The sequence below is a fragment of the Xiphophorus hellerii genome, chromosome 21 (assembly GCF_003331165.1).
Source record: "Xiphophorus hellerii strain 12219 chromosome 21, Xiphophorus_hellerii-4.1, whole genome shotgun sequence".
Classification (NCBI taxonomy): Eukaryota; Metazoa; Chordata; class Actinopteri; order Cyprinodontiformes; family Poeciliidae; genus Xiphophorus; species Xiphophorus hellerii.
In genome coordinates, this window is record NC_045692.1 from 21,031,004 (window position 1) to 21,051,656 (window position 20,653).

General features: G+C 39.1%; 1 protein-coding gene across 4 annotated transcripts in view; it reads right to left on the minus strand.

Moving 5' to 3' along the window:
• Positions 1-20,653, minus strand: part of LOC116711933 (collagen alpha-1(XVIII) chain-like) — a 70,014-nt gene that overhangs the window by 31,100 nt on the left and 18,261 nt on the right. For all 4 annotated transcript variants that reach the window (XM_032551564.1, XM_032551563.1, XM_032551562.1 and 1 more), the window contains exons 3-4: positions 6,774-7,021; positions 5,809-5,979 (exon numbers count right to left, since the gene is read on the minus strand). In XM_032551564.1, the coding sequence (XP_032407455.1) occupies positions 5,809-5,979; positions 6,774-7,021 (419 nt within the window). The remainder of the gene's footprint in view (positions 1-5,808; positions 5,980-6,773; positions 7,022-20,653) is intronic.

Here is a 20,653-nt window from a genome sequence, read left to right on the forward strand (position 1 = left end):
GACACAATGTGCCCAAGGTATTTCACCTGCGGTAGACAAAATTGGCATTTGTCCAGGGAGAGCTTCAATCCGGCTTCCCCAAGACGATCCAGGACTTTAATGAGTCGCTCCTCGTGTTCCTCCAGCGACTTTCCAAAAACAATCAAGTCATCCAAGTATACAAGGACCTGAAGGAGGTTCATATCTCCCACTGTTTTTTCCATTAGTCGCTGGAAAGTCGCAGGCGCTCCTGTTATTCCTTGTGGCATTCTCTCAAATTGGAAGAAGCCCAGTGGACAGATAAATGCCGTCTTCTCCTTATCCTCTTCTGCCATGGGAATTTGGTAGTATCCACTACGCAGGTCAAGCACTGAAAACCATTTACTGCCAGACAGAGAATCCAGGGCTTCATCAATGCAAGGGGTTGTGTATTGGTCCGGAACTGTCCGACTATTAAGGAGTCTGTAATCTATGCACATCCGTATTGTTCCGTTTTTCTTTCTAACTATAACAATCGGGGAAGCATAGGGGCTTCGAGACTCTCTAATGATGCCAGCACAGAGCAACTCTTGCAGATGTTTTCTTACATCCTCGATGTCTGCAGGTGTAAGTCGACGGGATCTTTGACGAAACGGCCTTGTGTCGACCAGACAGATGGTGTGCTCAACATTCTTTGCAAGGCCCACATCCCATTCATTAGCCGAGAAGACATGGGGGCGTTCTGCTAGTTTCTGTTTCAGCCGGTCTTTCCATTCCTCAGGCACAGGCGAGTCACCAAAATCAATCCGGTCGCTGTCAAACACTGCCCTTTCCTGTTTCTGGCAAGGCACAGAAATGACACTTTCAGTGCGGTAAATATGACCCATAATGGTTCCGATGGGAATAATGGTCTCCCTGGCAGACTGGTTCTCGACCAAAATCCTAAAGTTGTTAACTTGTACAGCATGTGAAGGCACCACCATAGGTTGCAACAAGACATCACCTGGCAAAGGAGCTAACGGAGAGGAATCAACCATCAAGATCTCCTTGCCCAGTGCCTGCTGAAAATGTACCTTGCAGGTTATCTGCACCTCTTTCCCTGGGGGTAAGGACAATGGACTAGACCCCTGCCAAATCACACAACCAACCTGGTCATCTTGGGAGCCCAGGGTGATAGAGTGTGTGGGTATATTTGCAGTTTCACCGTAAACTTGGATGCCCAGAGTTCTAGTGATGTCCCGCCCCTCTTTCCTGCATTCCTGTACCAAATTACGGACATGGCTGGTGTTGGTACCAACAATGACAGGAATCTGCTCTTCCTTTGGGCTTGGACAGATGAGAGCAAGAACCGGCACTGTATGTCTGACACCTGTTATTTCAGCAGGATACTCAATGTCCACCACAGCATACCCGAGGTAGGGGTAACTGACATTGGACTCACTTAAACCCCAAAGGTCTAGGCCAGTGACTGGGTGCATTGGGACAGAGGACAAATGGGTGTTGTACCAGGACTCAAATATTATGGTGACCTGTGATCCACTGTCGAATAAGGCCTCACAGGTCTGTCCGTTCACCTTGAGTGGTACAATGCTGGGTGGTCCAATCAGTCCTTCAGGGATTCCAGCCGGAGTGGGAGAAGTCAGAAGACCCTGCTTAACATTGCAATTGGTGTCAGTGGTATTATTCGATGAAGCAGCTGGATTTTCTTTCATTGCTCGGATAGTCTGAATGAGCTTTCTGATTACTTTGTTCTGATTTTCAGGATTTTGACACTTTGCCACAAAATGCCCTTTCTCTCCACAACGGTAACAGAATTGTTCCTCCAGAGATGGTCTGTTCCGATTGGGAGTTCTTGTTGTTGATGTAGCCTCCACTGCTGCCACCGAAGTAAGATGTACTGAGGGTTCTGGAGCAGTACCTTTCTGGGCTACCTTGTTCTGCAGTCTTCTGACTTGTTTCTTCAATGCAGCCAGTTCTTGGGTATCACTGCATTCACCGGACTGCACTGGGGATACCCTTTTCTCTTTAGCATCAGGGGACTTAGATATGCAGGTGGCAAACTTAGTCTTGAGCTCTTTAATTTCAGCTTTGAGATTTTGTAATTCTGTTTGCTCTGTTTCAGAATGTTTTGTTTGCACACGATGGACAGATGAATTAAGTTTCCTCCTCGATGCCTCATACTCTTCCTCTATGCGGATCTCACTTAAGAGCTGGAGGAAAGTTGGGGGTGAGGACTTTTTCTCTCTCAGACGCAGCTGAATTAACATGAGGTCGGAAACAACGGCTCCTCTTAGAAGTTGCTCTAGGCGTGCTTTGTCTTTGCTATAGCTTGTTAATCCTCCTCTCTGGACAACTTTAGTGAGGGACCTCTCCAAGCGCCTTAGGAAATCAGACAGCTTTTCACCTGGTTGCTGCTGCATTAATCTGAATGCAAAATAAAGATCATCTCCAGATTCAGCACTGCCAAATGCACTTTCCAATGCCTCCAAATATTCATCAGGACCTGCTTCAGGGTTCGACTCACGAACGGATTTAGCAATCTCTAACGCGGGTCCCTTTAAGCTTTCCATCAGCCTGCGCCTTTTCTCCTTGTCAGTGCAGTCACTTTCCTCTACCATGAGCCATGCCTGTTCCAACCAGTGGTCAAACGGCTCCTCACTGGGAGGGATTGGCAGGTTTCCTGAGAACAGCCTCAATCGCCGATAACCACCTTCAGCTTGTGGTTTACGTGTCTTCTCCAACAGATCGCCCACCGCTTGCAATATAGACTCAGTAGAATTTACAGGGGGATCAGAGTTGCGCTGTGGTTGAGCAGGGCTGGAAAATAAGCTTTGTATATCTTCCATAGTCTTTCCCTCAGTGTCCAGGAGACTTCTCACCCTCTGAGCGAAATCATTAGAAGCTGCACTTTCATCAAGAGTGACTATCGGCCATCTTTGACCACTGTCCGGCTCCAGCACTTCTGTTGGTGCATTCTCTCGAGGTATATTTTCTCTGCATTCACAGAGCACCATACGGCAGTTCAAGGAGGTGTGAAACTGACGGCCCCTGACTCTGACTCGCCCCAAGCATTTAATAGTCTCTAATGTTTCTTCTATCTTGGCTATCTCCACTTCTTCTGGAACCATTACCAAGAGAGCATTAGCTTCTTTCAAACCTTCACCCCGACACCACCTTTTCAGTTCCGCAGTTAGCCCAGAGCAATCTGCCATACTTCAAACCACAGTAATGAAAAATGTGAACTAGCTACTTTAAATCAAAATTTTATTTTTTTTTTTACAGTGTTGCTTGTTCAACGCTTTTAAAAAGACCCAAAAGATCCCAGCGGTGCCTCCAATTTATGTAGCCCTCACTTAAGCAATATTAGTAAATAAGTGAGTTTTGGGTTCTTTACTTCAGTATACTCTCTACTATTTAATTTGAATCTCTCTAATGCTTTTGGGTCAATCAGCATTTGAACACTACTACAGTAAATTACACTACACACTGTGTAAAGTGAACTCAGTAACCCTTTTTAATTAGGCAATAATAATAATAAAATAAGGAAATGGCAGGTTTTTGGGTTTCAGGCAAAACAGAGCATTGTTCCAACAGTACAATGAATCTCCATAAACAGTGTAAACACCAGTTATATAACCCACTATTGTAAAAATCTAACCTAATGCCGGCAGAAAATATACTCTATGTTGCAGGCCTGTTCCGATGCTCATGCATGTAGGAATCCCACCAACTCAACAGTTCAGAGCCTCTTCACTCAATGAGCAAAATATTAAAGTACAACTCAGTACCTTGTGGAATCGTGATTTTCCATAGATGAATCCGGGCAATACTTCGTCCTGTGTTCAGATGGACCTTAAAGCGATCCGAAGAAACAGCGGTTCAGGAATGATACAGTTGTGTGGTTTCCATGCGCTCTCCACGTGCTCCACAAATACTGGCCCTCAGTTCCCACGTTGCCAGAGGTACTCTGAGCGACGCGGGCACTCAGAGTGACTATCTGGAGTCCGGGTCTCGTTATCCAGTCCGGTAACGATCTTCTGTAAACCTTTAAGTTCCACTCTAGCAGCGAAACAGCGGCCTACAGTAGTCCATGTTAGCGAACCGCTAGGTTAGCTTCGCTCTAACTCCCGAGTAAATACAGCAGCAAATAAACAAACATACAGTCCAACAGCTTCTCTTTGAAACTCTACTGTGTCCTGCTAACTTGCATACTGTATATTATAACTTCTCCTTACGACAAGTCTCAGCTTACTTACTTCGAAACCAGCTAACTGCTCCTCCTCCGCTATCACCTCTCTCGCTCAACCAACTCTCTGCTCCGCTCTTCTTCGCTGCTTTTTTCTTCTCTTCACACCTGTGCTACCTTCACAGACCGTACTCCCGTAGGAAAATACAATTTTCACTGGCAATTCCCCACAAAGTAAAGATAACTTATTTTAAACAATGCAAACATATTTTTATTAGCTTCATATGAACTTTGAAATGTTACTTGAAACAAAAGGATATAATAAATGAACTTATCCTTGCTATTTATTATCTTATAAATCTTTTATGTTTTTACTATCCAGGTTACATATTTGCTCTAGAAACTAAACAAAAATACTTGATAAGATTTTGTGTTTTTGCACAAGAAGAAACAATCACATAAGTACTGAGACAGGAATACTTTCTATAGAAAGAAAATATCTTATGGAAGTCATAAGTTGTAAATTAGGCACATCAGCTTCTATAGTAATTTTAAAAATTGTTTAACTTTTAAAATTGCTTGTGTAAGATGTGAACATAGAAAGTGTGTACTAAGAATCTGAAGAGCCACAATGCCTAAAAAACATATTCATCCTGTGGACGGTTTACACTTTTTATTGCTTTTATAAGTCAATCATGATCAACAAAATGTGTTTTTTTTTTGTTTTACAAAGAAAACTTTAATTTCAACTTATTTATACAAAATAATAATTAAATAAAAACATTTAAAATAAGATAAGCGACTGTTAGATTCACCATCTTTAACATAACTGACCTAATTCAACTGAGGTCCTACTAGTCAGTGAAATTAGTTTCAAAATAAGCGGAAAAAAACACTCCGCACAAATCAGAGAAATTATTATTGAAACGTGCATGGATACAAAAAATCTCTAAAGTTTGTAAATTTGTTGTCATTTTATTGTTTATAATTAAAAGCAGTAAAAAGGTGAATACTTTTTGTAGGCATTGTAAATAAAAGCACAGCTGAACATTAGTCTGAACAAGTGTACTAGAAAAAGAGTTTCTTTTTCTCTGATATTTATTCATGAGAAACATAAGATTCAATGATTATTATTCTCACTGTTATTCTCACTGTGTTATTAAAAATTAAACCAACTTGTGTTTTTTTTTTTTGTTTCTAAGAAAAAACCCTCAAAGCCATTACTGAGAGTTTCACAGCTCAACAGAACAATGACTGTTTCAGTAAGAATACATTATAATTCTTGTGTCATAAAAATAAAAAAAAGCAGAACTTTCATCTCTGATAAAGTAATTTATTTATGAAAAATCTCAAAGTCTCATTATTCCTCAGAGCTAAAGCGAAGCACAGTTCAGATATGACGTTGGATTAGTCGGATTATTCAACTAAAATAAAACACGTTCTATTACTCACTCTGGTTCTTCTCTAATTTCCTTTCAGTTTGTTTTAAGTCTGAAGACAACAATGTGGAAATTTTATGCTAAAAATATTGATATTCAGTCCAGGCATAAGGAATAGGACAGAAACTAAATACTACTTGATATACAGAAAACAGGACAAACTTTTGAACATGTGAGTTTTTATCGTCAGTGTTGTTAAAAAAGACACAAATCCGTCCCGCTCACCTCTGCTCCTTGCACAGTCAGGGTAAACCTCGCCCACCGTCCTGTCAGCTCCCCCATTTTGAAAGAGGCGGCCTCCCTGGTTCCACCTCTGGTTTCTGGGTCGGTGTAGTACAATATGACGTTCTGGGCGCCGTCTTCCACCTCTGACAGGGCGACACCTAGCTGCACGACCTTATCAATGCAACCAAAACAAAAAAAGGCATCAACCAGATGGTACTGATGGATCAATTACTGCAAACAGGAATCCTTGAAAAATAACAACTGCGTTTCCACAAATCACAAATTGTGCAAGTCGGAATTACAAAAATAAATCTACTTAATGGAAACATGGCAATTTATTTAAAAAAAGTTGTTTTCACTAAGATGAGTTGTATTTCCTGCGATGCCATATTAGGAATGTTGTAGAAACATTTGCAGAACAGGAGGAGTAAATTTCTGCCAAAAAACTCTGAAATGTTGAGAAACGTTGCAAATTTCTGAGTCTCAGAAGTAGAAAAGTTTTGACTTTTAGAAAATTGCGAAAATTTGCGAAAGCTTTTTTCTAGAAAATTTCAGAGATTAATCTTAAAATTCTGAGTGTTTTCTAGCATTGTTTTTTTACTTTTCAGGGTCAGAAATTTCTTGTTTTTTCTAGAAAATGTCTGAGATTTATCTCAAAATTCAGTTTTCTGGTGGAAATGTACTCCTTTATATCTACAACAACCCTAAAACATTAATTTCACAAAATTGCGACTGAAACATTTCTTTGCATCCCAACCAGATCTTGCTAATGTTGGAAATGATGGAGAAGATGACAGGAAGTGGTAGGAGAATGTCTCAGCATGGTTTCTATTGACCTATCAAGTGAATTTAATTGAATCTTGTACACCACTTCTGTTGATTTGAATTTTTTTCAACATTAGCAGAAGATCAACAAGGTTTTCTGCACATTTGTAATAGAAAAGCAGCGACAGATAACTTCTCACTTTTTGATATGCGTCTGTGATGGCGAAAAGCACACCGCCGCGACGTGTGGTTGGTTTCGCCGTCACCGTGATGGCGAAGTCGTGATGGAACGGATCAGGGATGAACGACTTTGTGAGGCGGCCCACGTTTGCACCCGGGCCGAAGCTGTAGGCCGGGTAACCCTCGAATCCGGTGACAAAGGAGACAGAGGGGGGCAGGGGAACGCCGATCAGCTCCGTCAGATCCAATGAGCTTTGAGAACCCCGGTCTGCCACAAAACAAACAGAAGAGGTGGAAAGTGTGTAAGCGGGGGAGAAAAAGAAAGCATTTGTTCTCCACTAGAGTTCGGAGGTCATCACCGGCCACCTTCAACCCAGAAGAAAACAAACTGGTCGACCAGAAAGCTACATGGAAACTGGTAGCTGCTACCTGGGAAAATGCTGAGAATGAAAGAGACTCCAGACAGCAGGAAGTGGAGTTTGTATTAGCAGTTTCTCATTACTGGGATTCACCCAGTGATACCATTCACTCCAGACTGGGAAACATGCATTCATGCATGCTTCAAAGTATAAATGTAGCAGAAAACGACACAGTTTCCAGCTGGTCATTCAAAACTTAAAAAAACAAAATGTGATTATAAAAGAGGACAGATGCTTTTGGGTCGATGGTTCCATCTGTAAAGCCACACAGCCAAAAATTATAAGCAATTATTTGGGTTACTTTGTCTGTCATAAGAGAAGAAAATCAGGTTTTATTTATTAAGTCGTATTTTCACAATGATATCCAGTCATTCATAAATGTCAGTCTCAAACTAAACATTTAAATACTAAACTAAATAGTTATGCTAAATATTTAGCCTACTATCTAATTAACAAGCTAAATATGTCACTAAATATTAAACTTCCCATTTAAGCATTTAATTTGGAGGTAAATATTAAGCTTACTAACTAAACAGTTAAATAGCAAGCTAAATATTTAGCTAAACTTTTAGCCTACTAGCTAATTTGCAAATTAAGTACATCACTAAATGTTTAGCTTTCCATTTCAGAATTTAGTTTGGAAGAAAATGTTTAGTTTGTTAACTACATAGCTTGCTAACTAAATAGTTTGGAGCAAAATATTTAGTTTCCTAATTAAATATTTAATTTGGTTAATTTACTGCGACGGAGTATTAGGATTACCGTACGCAAAAACAAAAAAAAATTAAGAATAAAGATGTACGAGGATAAAGTCGAAATAATACAAGAATAAAATTGTCAAAATGGCGGGAAGCGAAGCAGCCAACATGGCTGCCAAGAGATAGCCAGCAGCACTGAAACAACTTTTTTTGTTCGACATGCGTCAAGAATCTGTTGCTCTCCACATGTCGAAGCTAAAAAGCAGAGCTGGAAGACAGAGGCCTTATAACAACACCCAGAACATTTTTTTTACTTTTAGTCACAAATTCAAAAAGCAAGTTGGAGCAAAAACAACGCAGCACATCACTAACAAACACTACACTAACAGGAAAATAATAGTCCATTTCTGCATAAAATCTACAGGGTTTTGCAAGAAAACAAGTCCAGGATCGATGGTCAGTGGAGAGTTTTCCCCTATCCTAAAAAACAACTCAGTTGTTTTTTAGTTGAATTGTAAAGATACAGTAGATGTTATATTATATGACATATCTTTCATATAGCTTCATAGGAACTTAAAAGACCCTTTAAAATATATATTGAAAATAGCTTTAGCTCATCTGAATATGTAGGATCCTGCACTATAAGAAAACAATATATTTTGGGATGAAAACTATTTTCAGTTGAAAACTCTTGAAAAACAAAGTGTGACTTAAAGGAACAATAAATTAAGTCGGTACTTGTGATGCTAAATATTATTTTGTGAGTTTTCTGTACTTTTATGTCTAAGTTGTAGGCCACTACAACAGGTGAAAAGAAAAAAAGAAGTTCTACTAACTAACTTTTGTGTTTTTGTTGTCAAATATAGGGAAAAAAAACCCTTTAGAGTTTTTCTTAGAGTTTGACAATGAATGTGTTACTCCAAGTTCTCCTTTCTTTCTATTGGTGCTAAATAATTGTTCCAGTTATTCTATGAATGATGAATAAACATTTTACTGGAGCGCTAACCTAGATGATTGCTACGTCGCTTTGCTTGTTGGTAACCTGGCTGAAAGATTCGATAACAATACAACTTTTGGTTGAGTTACGAAAACGTAAAAAGCAAAGTTTGGCAAACGAGAAAGCAAAAAAAAAAAGGATTCTGAATTCTGTCAACTTTGAAGGTAACAGAGAAAGCAGGAGCCAATCATAGCTTACAGCTCATTTTTCACTCATCAGTGATTTAATCCTTGTTTGGCATAAGTATCGCAGCTGGATATTTGACACAAACATGACATATTTAAGTACAAGCTCATTTCCCTCCCACAGTTACTGGATCACACCAGAACATGCTCTCTAATCTCTCAGTCTGATCCAAACTTTTCCACTTCCATCTTCAGCACTTCTGACATTTGACATCATCAACATCACCCTATAAACTCCAACCAGTAGACCAAGAAGAGGTTTCCGTCTGTTCAATGCCATTTCATCACCTTCTCCGAAATTAACTGCTACAGATTATTTTTTCTCCTCATGAGTGTTTAAACAGGAGCTGCCGTTTTACTTTTAAACAAGCAGACAGGAATCTTCAATCACCTGGTTCTCCTTATAAGGAAGCCCATCTGAAACAATGGCCTGTTCTTCTGCATGTTATGCATTCTGGGCACCTGGAAAGCATTAGCCTGCATCACTGCACACATGCTGTGCAGTGGCAGCTCCTGCAAATGAGACTCACCGCATGGCGTGTGCCTGTCTGCGTGTAAAGTGCGTTATGAGGAGAAAAACATTGAAAAAGTGGTAAAGAGGCAGAAGGTAACATCACCAAGACTTTAACTTGAACTCTAAACAGATAAGTGTCTGTAGAGTTTAATCGGACTCAAGTGGCTTGTAAAAAAAAAAAAAATAAAGCAACTAACTGTAATTTAAACTGTTCTGCTTTAAAAATGCAGCTTTTTGGGGGGGATTTTATTGAACAGTTTTTAGAAAACAAGCTGCAAGAGGCAACTTTTGTTGCAATTACAGCAGCAAGTATTTTGAGATACCAATTTAATATTTGCTGTTCTGAAGTTTCAGTCTCAACCAGAGTAAAATATAAGTGTCTCTGAGAAACGGTTAAGTCTCGTCACAGATTCTCAAATGAATTTTGTCTGGGCTAATTTAAAAAATTAACGGGATTCGATCTGAATTTTTTGTTACAACACCAGAGGATTCAGGTCATGGGGGGACGGGATAGAAAGAAATCTGACTTTTTCAAAATGTTCTTGTATTTTCCCTCAAAATATTATTTTTTTTCTAACCTTTCCCCCCTATAATTTTAGACACTTAAAAATTAAGGGTAAGATGTTATCCCAAGAACTATTAAATATTTATTTTTTGCTAATATAAGCATTTTAAAACCCCTTGGAAGCTGAATGGCGTTAAGAAGATTATTCTGCTGATACGGTAAAATTTATTTAAGCTCAAGCTGAAGTAGGAAATATTTTCCAGGTCCTCTTTGACCCACATTGGATTCCAAACACAAAATCCTGGAATCAGAAACTGGTGACTGGCTTCCTGGCAGCTTTGCTTCTTGGACACAAACTTTGCTCAATATTCTTCGCAGCCAAAGTGTGTCAGCTAGAATTCCCACTGCTCGGCTCGTCACTTCGAGCTCCGGCTCCTCGGTGTGACTTCACCGCAGATGTTGCTCCTCCGGGTCGGACACGTCGCCATGGAAACGGGGGGCCGCTACCTCTGCGTTCGGCGAAGTTCTCACGACGCAGCAAGGGTCCATCCCGTTTTATGTTTAACTAATGACATGTCAGCAAGTTGTAATCAAGGAATTTGGTGTTCTGGGATTTTATCCTCATCAAACTCAGGGCGTTGTCGCTGAAAAATAATCAGGCTTGGATGAATTTGTGCACCACCTGCACTGGAACACAACAAAAGAGGGTTACAGTAAAAAGCGCTCATGAAAGAGTTTGCTTTCATGGGATTAAGGCTGAAAAATCACTGAATGACTAAACCAGAATGATAAGGTGAACTCCCTTTTCCTGGGAAAAAGACTACTTGTTTGACCACCACTCGTTTTCTAATCATTTGACTACTAAATATGTCTATCATACAGGGTTTGGCAATAAATCAAAAACAACATATACTGCGGTAGAAACATATATCAATATCAACGTCCCATAGATCTCTGATCCAGAAAAAAAGCCAAAGTCAAACTCTCACAGCCAGCTAAGCAAAGTCGGTAGAATCAACTAACTCACTCACTCTTTGGTTACCTAGCAACGACTTCCTCACTCACTCTTTGGTTACCTAGCAACATCTTGTTAGAGTAACTTGCGCAGCAGCAGTTTCAGGTTTGACCACTATGCTTTGTAACTGCTTAAAAATAAACAACAGCGGGGAGAAAAAAAGGAGGAAATGAGAAAATCAAACAGGAAAGGTCACATCGCTAGTTTGGCAGTATTCGAGACATCTAAAATAAAAAACTAATCAATTATTATTGATTTCAACCGACATGAAATGCTCACGTTGCGATACGTTTTTCAGCCATATTGCCTCTACAGCATTGTGAATAAATCTTGACCAATCCATCCTGAGCAAGGGGCAAAATATCTGTCACAAAGACAATTTGTTCAGGTAAATTCAATAAATTTCAAAATTAAAACATTTTGACAGACAGAAATGAGTATTTTATCTGATTTAGTGGAAGCCCTACCAACAAGATAACTTATACTAGCTTAAGCGTTTAAGCATCTGTAGCTGCTGCATCGCTCAGGCTACATTTGAGGAATTTGATGATTTTGTTGCGGGAATTTTTCTATTAATTAAACAAAGCGATACTCAAACTAAAACCTTTTTAAATTAACTGTAACTGAAGAGTGCCAATGAAGTTTCATGAAGTGTTTGATGCATCAAAGTATGGGACATGTGTACAAGGTTGAAAGCAAATAGGAAAACAAGAATAGAGAACAACAAAACATGACTGGAGTGATGACAAAGTTGAGTATCTTTGTTTCACTGCTGTAGCTTAAAGAATATGTGATCCACCACAAAAACATTAAATCTTACTAATATTTTTTGGTCTCACTTACTTGAGAGACCAAGTAAGTGACAAAGTTGGTGTTATAAGTTAACACCAACTTTCAAGTAACTTCAGCAAGAAAAAGGAGATGACTTTGGGTCAATAATTGGAAGCTTATTTCACTTACAACATGGGGAAAATGTCTTGTTATAAATTAAATAATATGCCATTTCCATCAATATTAAGGAATTATTGACTCCCATGTCTTGCTGAAAAGTTGGAAGTTAGTTTTGTCTTATTTCAAGTGCACTCAGATGTTTAAACTAGACCAAAAACACTTGGTAAAAATTGGTGTTTTTGCAGTGAATTGTTGTTACTGTGACAAATGTGTCCTTTTGAGGTTATAAATCAGATTAGAGGTTGGGCTAAAACATCAACATTTTCACAAAAAAATTTATTTTTGTTTGTCCACATGAATACCGAAGGACGAAATTTTCTCAAAACATTTTTCTCAAGTGTCTTTCAGCTCGGTATGTCAATGAAACGGATCACCGTTTGACGGGGAGAGGACAGAATATGCTGACAGTAACGAATGGGGGAAGTTGTAGACAAACTGCTAAGACCACACAGCGAGGGTATTTAAATTGTAAATGTATATTTGCATGGGTGAGACCTCATTCAGCACAAAGCTGCTGTGTTTGAACTGAGCTTAGGTGCCAAGCCTGGAAGAGTCCAAAGGAAAGGACAGGAAAAAACCCATCAGACATGAAGTCATTTGGATCTGGCTGGTGCCATCAACTAAAATACTTCAATACTTTTTGTGAGCACTCAGAAGAAACCTGAAGCTTTTTATACACTTCCTTCATATTCTAAAAAAAAATACAAAAAGCATGCTACGTGACAAATTCTCTTAATTTTCAGAATCATGCAATGGACTGCATTTCTGTTCAATTAATCTAGGCTCAATGCAAATTTTCACCATAAAAACTGACACACTAACATTAGGGATAAGCTAAATTCTGGTTCGTCTCAAACGATTTGCCAGTCAAGCACTTGTCAGGGCAACACTCTTGTGTACACAGAAACAGAAACACATGCAGAAATTGGGTTCAAGCCAGCCTGCTACCAGATTTGCTGAATTCAATGCAGCTTTTTGGAAAGGTTTTTTATCTAAAACAGATAGCCTGTGGTCTATATTGCCTCTATTTACTGATCCCAGAGGGGAAGAAGATTACATGGTGTTGCAAGCACCTTGCTGCTGCAAGCGAACCACATGAGCCACACATGAGGACGGGGTTTGCTGTGGGAAAATGTCTCCTACTGTTTCCAATCTTGGTTGCCATAAATACAGTAAAAAACAAAAACCAAGGATTCACATCATCATCTGTCAGCTCATCCGTCTACTCCTCTGCATTACAGTCTATCTGTTCAACCATCATGGTAATGTTCTTTCAAAATATTCCTGCATAGGCCATAAGAGGAAGAGTTACAAAGGAGTCCTTCATATGCTAGAAGATGCAAACAGAGGTGAGGAGCTGCATGGGGTAGTTGCTCCATGCAGCTTTAAAATTCAGAAGCTGCATAAGAGGAGTCTGTTCTCCACCTGCTTAAGGTATGAAAATGTTATCATGGTTAGGAAGTTGGCTCCATGTAAAAAGGTGGCGGGATTCTTAGAAGCGAGTTAACTGTGAGCCTCTTAAACACGTCGTCCTCCATCTTTATTGGCAGCAGTACAACCTCACACTGAAAAAAATTAGAAAACCTTTTAATTTTTGTACATTTTTAAAATAAAATCAGCAAATTTCAAAGTCAATAAACCCCTAACTACTCCTTCCAAATCAAAACGTCTTACTTCCACCATGTCTAGGTAATTTAAAATAATCATATTTTATTTCTACTTTGCTTTAAGTTGTTCAGAGTTTCATTTAGTTTCACAGAAGTATAAGATAGAGAAAGCTATTTAAATTGCCAAGAGAAAATTTATATAGTTATTACAAGGGTACAAATATTGGTGGAGCACACAACTGAAAGTTAAACTTATTTCCTAGCATATTTTTCTGCTCACTGAATAAATGTAGTGGAAGGTTTTTTTTAATGATATTTATTTTTATTTGACCAGAGTGATGCTGCTGTATGTTCTAGAAAGAAATGTCTTTTATTCCTTAAAGTTCCAACAGAGCTTTAAATCTGCCAAATCTCAGCTTGATTTGTGAGTGTCAGGAAATCAGCTGAAATACTGACAGAACCACAAAGTAGAAGCAGCTTTTTCAGCATTTGGCTGTCAACAAGTTGTAAGATCTTTTACGCAAACATAAATAAATCAGGTAATGCACCATTAATTATGTTGAAATGTGAAATAAACGTCTCCACTTCTTTGACAAAGCCAGAATTTTTGCTCGAATGGCATTTACAACAAAAACAGTAGGCGATTAGAAACCTTTACTTTGTCCCTTTCCTTTGAAAATTTTGGTCACCACACAATTGTTGTATTTATTGACAGAATGGTTTCACAAAGGCACTGAATGCAGCTGCAAAACATGAGTCATAACAAAGTTAAATAATAACCAACTCCAGAACGACAGAAAATCCTGTCTGCATTAAAGTGCCTCAACGCGCGACATCTCCACCAATCACATCCAAACTTGGCATCAGGGATTTCTTACATCTCTACTCTAGGATAAATTACATTCCTGGCCTTTCTGCAGCACTGACAAAGTAAAAGTGGGCTTCACATCCTCAGTTAACCCCTGCTAATGGCTTTGGTCACAAACGGCAAAAACTAAAAAAACCCTCCAGCATTGTGAGGAGTCTGATTGTTCTGGAATGTGTTGTTAATGCTCAATACTGGAAAGTAAATAAATAAAACTTGAAGCAATTACGCTTAGCATTAAAAATGGGAAATGAATCCCAAGAGTTGAATGTTTCCAGGGAAATTCCAGAGGAATGAAAATACTACTTTTTGTTTTTACCCTGAAATTAAACCCAACCCAACTTGACCTACAACATGGCAACAGTCTAATGGTAACACAGGAACTTGCAGACCTGTTAGCTATTAGCTATCAGCCTGGCCTTGTAAGAAAAAGAAAGTCTGGTTCAGAGTTTGATACAAATCACGAAGAAGAGAAAGAAAATGTGGAAGGAGATACTTTGGTTAAATGAGACAAATTTCAAACTTTATGGTCTGTATACAAAATGCTATGAAGGGATGAAAACCAACATTTTGAACAAACCACTGCTCTGGTGAAACATGGAAGTGACAGCATCATGCTCTGGGAATGTTTACAGCTGAGAATCCTTCAGCAACCAAACATTGTCCTTCTCCTGCAATTAACTTATTTTTCATGAATATATAAAAAGTATTCCTAGTTTTTCTCTCTTTATTGTGACACATTTTTGCATAAAAAACTAAAACAACAGGAATCCTATTCCTTTAGTCACAATTATACACTATTTTGTGTTTCTTAAATGCAAAGCAATCCAGATTAATCACAAAAATATTGTAGCATAAAGAAGCATAAAACAGTTAGAGTCTAAATGCAAACAGCTGAAACATCCGAACCCCCAGTGGATCCATTTCTGATCAAAATGTAATGTTCTACTCCCAGCAAAATGATGTAATGCATAACATCTAATTACTCTTCATGCCAGCCACAGTGTCAAAACCTCCCAACAGCCGATGCGAAGAGATGGTACTCATTACTGCAGAGGTTTCGTGCTGTGGTTGTAACTCTGTTTGGCTGTGATAAGAACTTTCCACCACTTCTACAACAACAGGCAGAATAGTTGCCAAATTAGTGACTTCATAATTGCACAATTGAACCATATATATATTTTTTTCTTCTTCTTTATGCATCAAGAAATGACTGCGACATAGGAGTGGACTGCAGAGCCGAGTTGTAAGATTTGGTGTGAAAGTACAAAATGTTCCCACCAAACCATCCAGTTCCACTTGGCAGATTATTTCCTCTTGCTACAAGTTATAAGTGAAACCTATGATTTAAGTCAATTATAGGTTTTTATTTTGTGTTGAGTTCCTTTCCAACAGTCGTCAAAGAGGTATATGAAAGATGCGACAGGTTACAATATAGTGGTGCAGAGCGATCTTTGGAGAAAATGACGTTATATTTCTGTGAATTAAGACTGAAACTGATAGTGGAGGTGCATAAACTATCTCTACACATAGAAAAAGTTCAGCAGATTCTAAACATCTAATTGTAGATTTGATATCTGTGGTGGAAGAATTGTGGAGGGGAAATATTTTTTTTAACCCTAAACACATGATATGTTTTTGTCTTAAATTTACAGATACTTTTCTGCCTACAAATGTGAAATATCTGGACTCAGAACTCTGGATTTTGAATTTGGAAAAGTACAAGAAGTTCATAATCAAAGCTTGCCAATCACCAGCTGAAACAGTATCTTATGCAGTTTGGTCGAACGGCTGCCACATGACTAATCACACCTTTCACTAAACACAATTTATGCTAACTTTCATTTGCTTTGTCAGAACAATCCTGCTTGTAGATCTTTGTTGAATTCCACCACTATGGTAACCTCTAGAGCAACACTTCATAAAAATGAAGCCATCTTTAAAAGGCATCTCCTTGAGATCCTCTAAGACTGGCCTGCACACACAATGGGAGCTTTATGTGTTACAGGTAAAGTGAGGTCTGAAATAGGGTGAAGGGGGCTGGGTGGTGAGTTCAGGGCATTCTTGTATTTCATCCAACTTTCGCTTCAGAAGCAGAGTCTACAGTTTCTCAGTGAGACCGATCTGCTTCTTCTGTGTTGGTGGCCTTAGACATTACCTTTACTGTCCATTTAATAAATGATGATGAAGACAGTGGGAACATGTTTGTGTAAATGTGAACTTTGATTAATTTCTTATGCGAAAATAATCAAGCTTATCTTTCAGGTACAACACTAGAACACTGAAAATCTTAAATGTGATGTAATTCGACTGCTGATGAAGAAACTTGTTCTCGCAAATTACAGGTTGTCTCCCAAGTGGATTTTATGAAATTGCCTCTTTAGAAAAACAAAATATTTTAAAGGTGATTTATTATGCTTTCCTGAAGAGGTCAGGTTAGGTCTGCGGGCTATACAAAACATTTTTATTACATGTTATGCACAAAATCATTCGTAGATAACGTGATTTCAGCCTGCTCAGTTCTATGTCAGAATAAGCTGCTTCAAGGCCTCTGTCACTTTAAATCCTAAGCTGCTGCTGGTCACATCCCCCAACTCAACCCTTACACTCGCACATGAAAATGGTGCCGCAATTATACATCTTTGAAAAGCAGAAGTGGAGCCTCCTGCACAACCAACAAGAATGCAGCAAGCGGTTTCTGGAATCTAAATCAACAACAAAACATTTGTCTTTTCCAGCAGCCATTGGACAGTATGTACAGTGGTAAAACCAGCTGACTAAACATGCCGCAGCTCAGCTGGGGTTGCTAGGCGATAGGCTGGGCTTCACTGGTGTTGCTAGGTAACGGGAAGTGCCTGCTGATTTGCTAAGATACATTCCGGAGGTTTTTGAAACAGGTTATTTTACAGACACAGAAAAGATCAACTTATTACTAAAAAGTGCTTGTTATTTGAGGGTTAGTAATGTGTTCAGGCACTTACAGATACCACAGATTCTGAATATTAGACGAAAGTCTGAGGTCATGACTCCTGTTTTAATTTCACAAGTTGCCTGCATATTTAGTATCGTTGCGAAAAAATATTTAATACACTGACCAGCAGCACCAAAAACAAACCGTAAACTGTAAAGATACAGCTTTTGCTGTATCTGCTATTAAATTGTGGGACGATCTTCCCCTGCATGTCAAAACCTAACTTGAATATCATTCATAGTCACATTTTGACATCTTCCAGAGCAGCTCGACTCTTGTGCACATCCTCCGGCTCTAAGCTGGGGTTTACGGGAGTGCTCTTGTAGATTTACGAGGGGTAAATGGCTCCAGGTGTCTCGGTTGACCGTGAAACAGAAGGGCTTATGAGGACTTTCTAATGAAAACATTCTAAGTGTTGCGTCAAGGAGGGAAGGGCTGCTGTAAAGTCATGCAGAATAACCTTCAAGTGTTATCCATTTGCCATAATAAAATAAAACTCAACTTTATGTAAAAACAGATGGTCTAATAACCTACAGAGAAGTTTTAATCTGCCCTGAAGAGGCTCCAGAAGAGAAAGTTTACTGCTATGTTTTTTCCTGGCAGATCTGAGGCTGAAGGCGAAAAGCCAAATAGTTCAGGCGGTCAGGTTAGTGGTGCCAAGTGGTTCCTCCTGCCCACCTTAACTAAAACACTGTTCAAAGCCTCTCCAGGATTCGCATTTGCCTTCCTAAAGCGCGCCTCTCAGCAGGCCACGGCAGCAACAGGACAATATCACCTTTGTAAGACAAAATATTTCAATTTTTTCCTCCTTTTTTAACTCTGAAGTCATTAAGAGACTCTGATACCAACGTTATCCTCGACAAAATCTGTCACCTGCATCGGCAAAGTTTTCATCTCGTTTTCTGGAGGAGCTAAGCTACATTCATGTGCTCTTAATTTGAAATGCGTGGCACTTCTGGGCCATACAGAAGTGTCCCAGAAGTTAAAATTAACACCTACAAGTCAAATTAACACCACTGAGCCTTGACTGGGAGGTGTTAATTTGAGCTTTTGGATAAATGGAGACGAGTATTATAGAGATATTCTGCCTCTGTCAGTGTCTCGGTACAAGAGTGCATTAGGGTGATTGTAGGTAGAAAACAAAACAAAGGAGGAGTAAATTTCCACCAAGGATCTCAGACATTTTTCTGAAAAAAAAAAAACGGGGGGGAAAAAAAAACTAGAAATTTTTAAGTTTGAAAAGTCAAAACATTTTCGCCTTTTGAAACTTTCCAAACAAATGGCGTGGACTCCATGACCTCTTTCTGGACACGATGAATAAATTACCTCATCTTAAGGTGCCAGACCTGTTCATAAAGTCTCATAATGCCTTTAACAGATCGCCAAGTAAGACATTACCTTCTGATTTACTGGCTTCAGATACTCCATTTAATCTACCAGATGGATAATAAAACAAGTAGAACTTTAATTATTGCTAAAAAAATACCACAAGAGGGTCAAACACACTGATTTTACTCTAAACAATCTGCCCCCTTAGTAAGTCATTATTCTTTTTCAGAAGCATATTAAATACTGCGATGGGATGATGAAAAAATAAAAAACACAAATGGTTTTTGCATCTTTTCTAAAGCTGTTTCTTGTGTCACCTTTAAGTAAATTAACAGAACCAAAGTTGAAAGAGGCCGTCCGCAAAGGTCAGATGTCACGAGGCTGTGCAAACAATCTTGTTTTTGCTCACACCAAGCCATGTTTAACCAGCTGTAGGGCCTAAAGTGTCAAAAGGATCATGGCCTACAGTTCAGCAGAACCGGTCCATTGTTCAGGGTACATTACAATCCAACGAAGTTTAAAAACCTTTCAAGTTCAACCTTGGAACCAAAGCTAAAGGTTTGTATTTTAAAGTGTGGATAAAAACCTGAGCCAAGAACTGAAAGACCACCATGGTGTGCTGTGATTTTTAAAAAGTAACGGAAAAAGAAAAAATAAACTCAGGTGTAACTGACGGATGAACACAGCTTATCAAGTCACACACAAAAAAAATCCCTTTTAAATAATTTTTCTTGGGCAGCAGAAAGTTTGCCATATTTGCTTTCATCACAGCGACGAAAGCTCCTGAAACTTATCCCAAGTGTTTCTGCAGAGACAGGGGAGGATCTGAGTAATACCATCTGTTTGGCTCCACACTCTGAGAGGTTTGCCTCAGTTGAAGACCGGGATCGGCGCCAAAACACTGGCTGCTCGGTCCATTCACCAACTCAAATGGGACGCCACTTGATTGTCAGTGTTTAAAGAGGCTTAACCAGGTGAGGGTGAATTGTACAACCAAAGTGATAGTTTTTTTAGAGCCTCTAAAGAGGACTAATGGACAGAGAATTTTGTGTTATCTATACACGCAAGGATAAAAGACCAACAAAAACCTTTAAGCATCCCAAAGTTGCCCATCAGCCTTGGGCTTGTTACAGATTCAGTTTGTAGTGGAAAATAAAAGTAAGAATGCTTTCATCTGGATCAAAGTGGAGGTGTGAAAGTGTCTTGTTCAGGCAGGGTGACAGGATGAAGCAACAGACATATGGAGAAGAACTCTAAGAAGTCTGTGTTGGGGAAAAAACAAAAAAGGGAGTTCAACTAAAAGGCGAATATCTCAAATTACTGGTCCATCTCTGTTCAGACTCTCACCTGTGGTCCAGAGATGGGAGGAATGGTGGATACACAGGCCTCTGATGAGTTTCCTCCTCCAGGTGGTTTGGCCTCTGCTTCAGAGATAAGCTGCGAAGCCACTGGAGTCATTCAGGATGTCTTTCTTTGGAGGGGTTTTCCCTTCATGACAGCATGAAGACCCAGAACTGACTGGAGTTCAACTCTCAAAAATGTACTTCTTAAAGCACATGTGTGCACAAGGCCCGGGGGCCAAATCTGGTCCTCCATAGCTTTTAATGTGGCCCTCAAGACTCCAGAGGTATTGCATGAATATAACCTTCAAGATAACAGTTGTGTGCTTAAATATTGTTAGATTAATCAAATCAAAGTGGGTTTTATCTGTTTACTGCCAAATTACATTAGTCAATAATTAGTTTTACTGCGGTCACAAAAATTAATGCAAAATCAACAAAATGCATCATTTTTTTTTGTGCTTGTGCACAACAGAGTTCATTGCAAATTTTCCAGAAAAATGG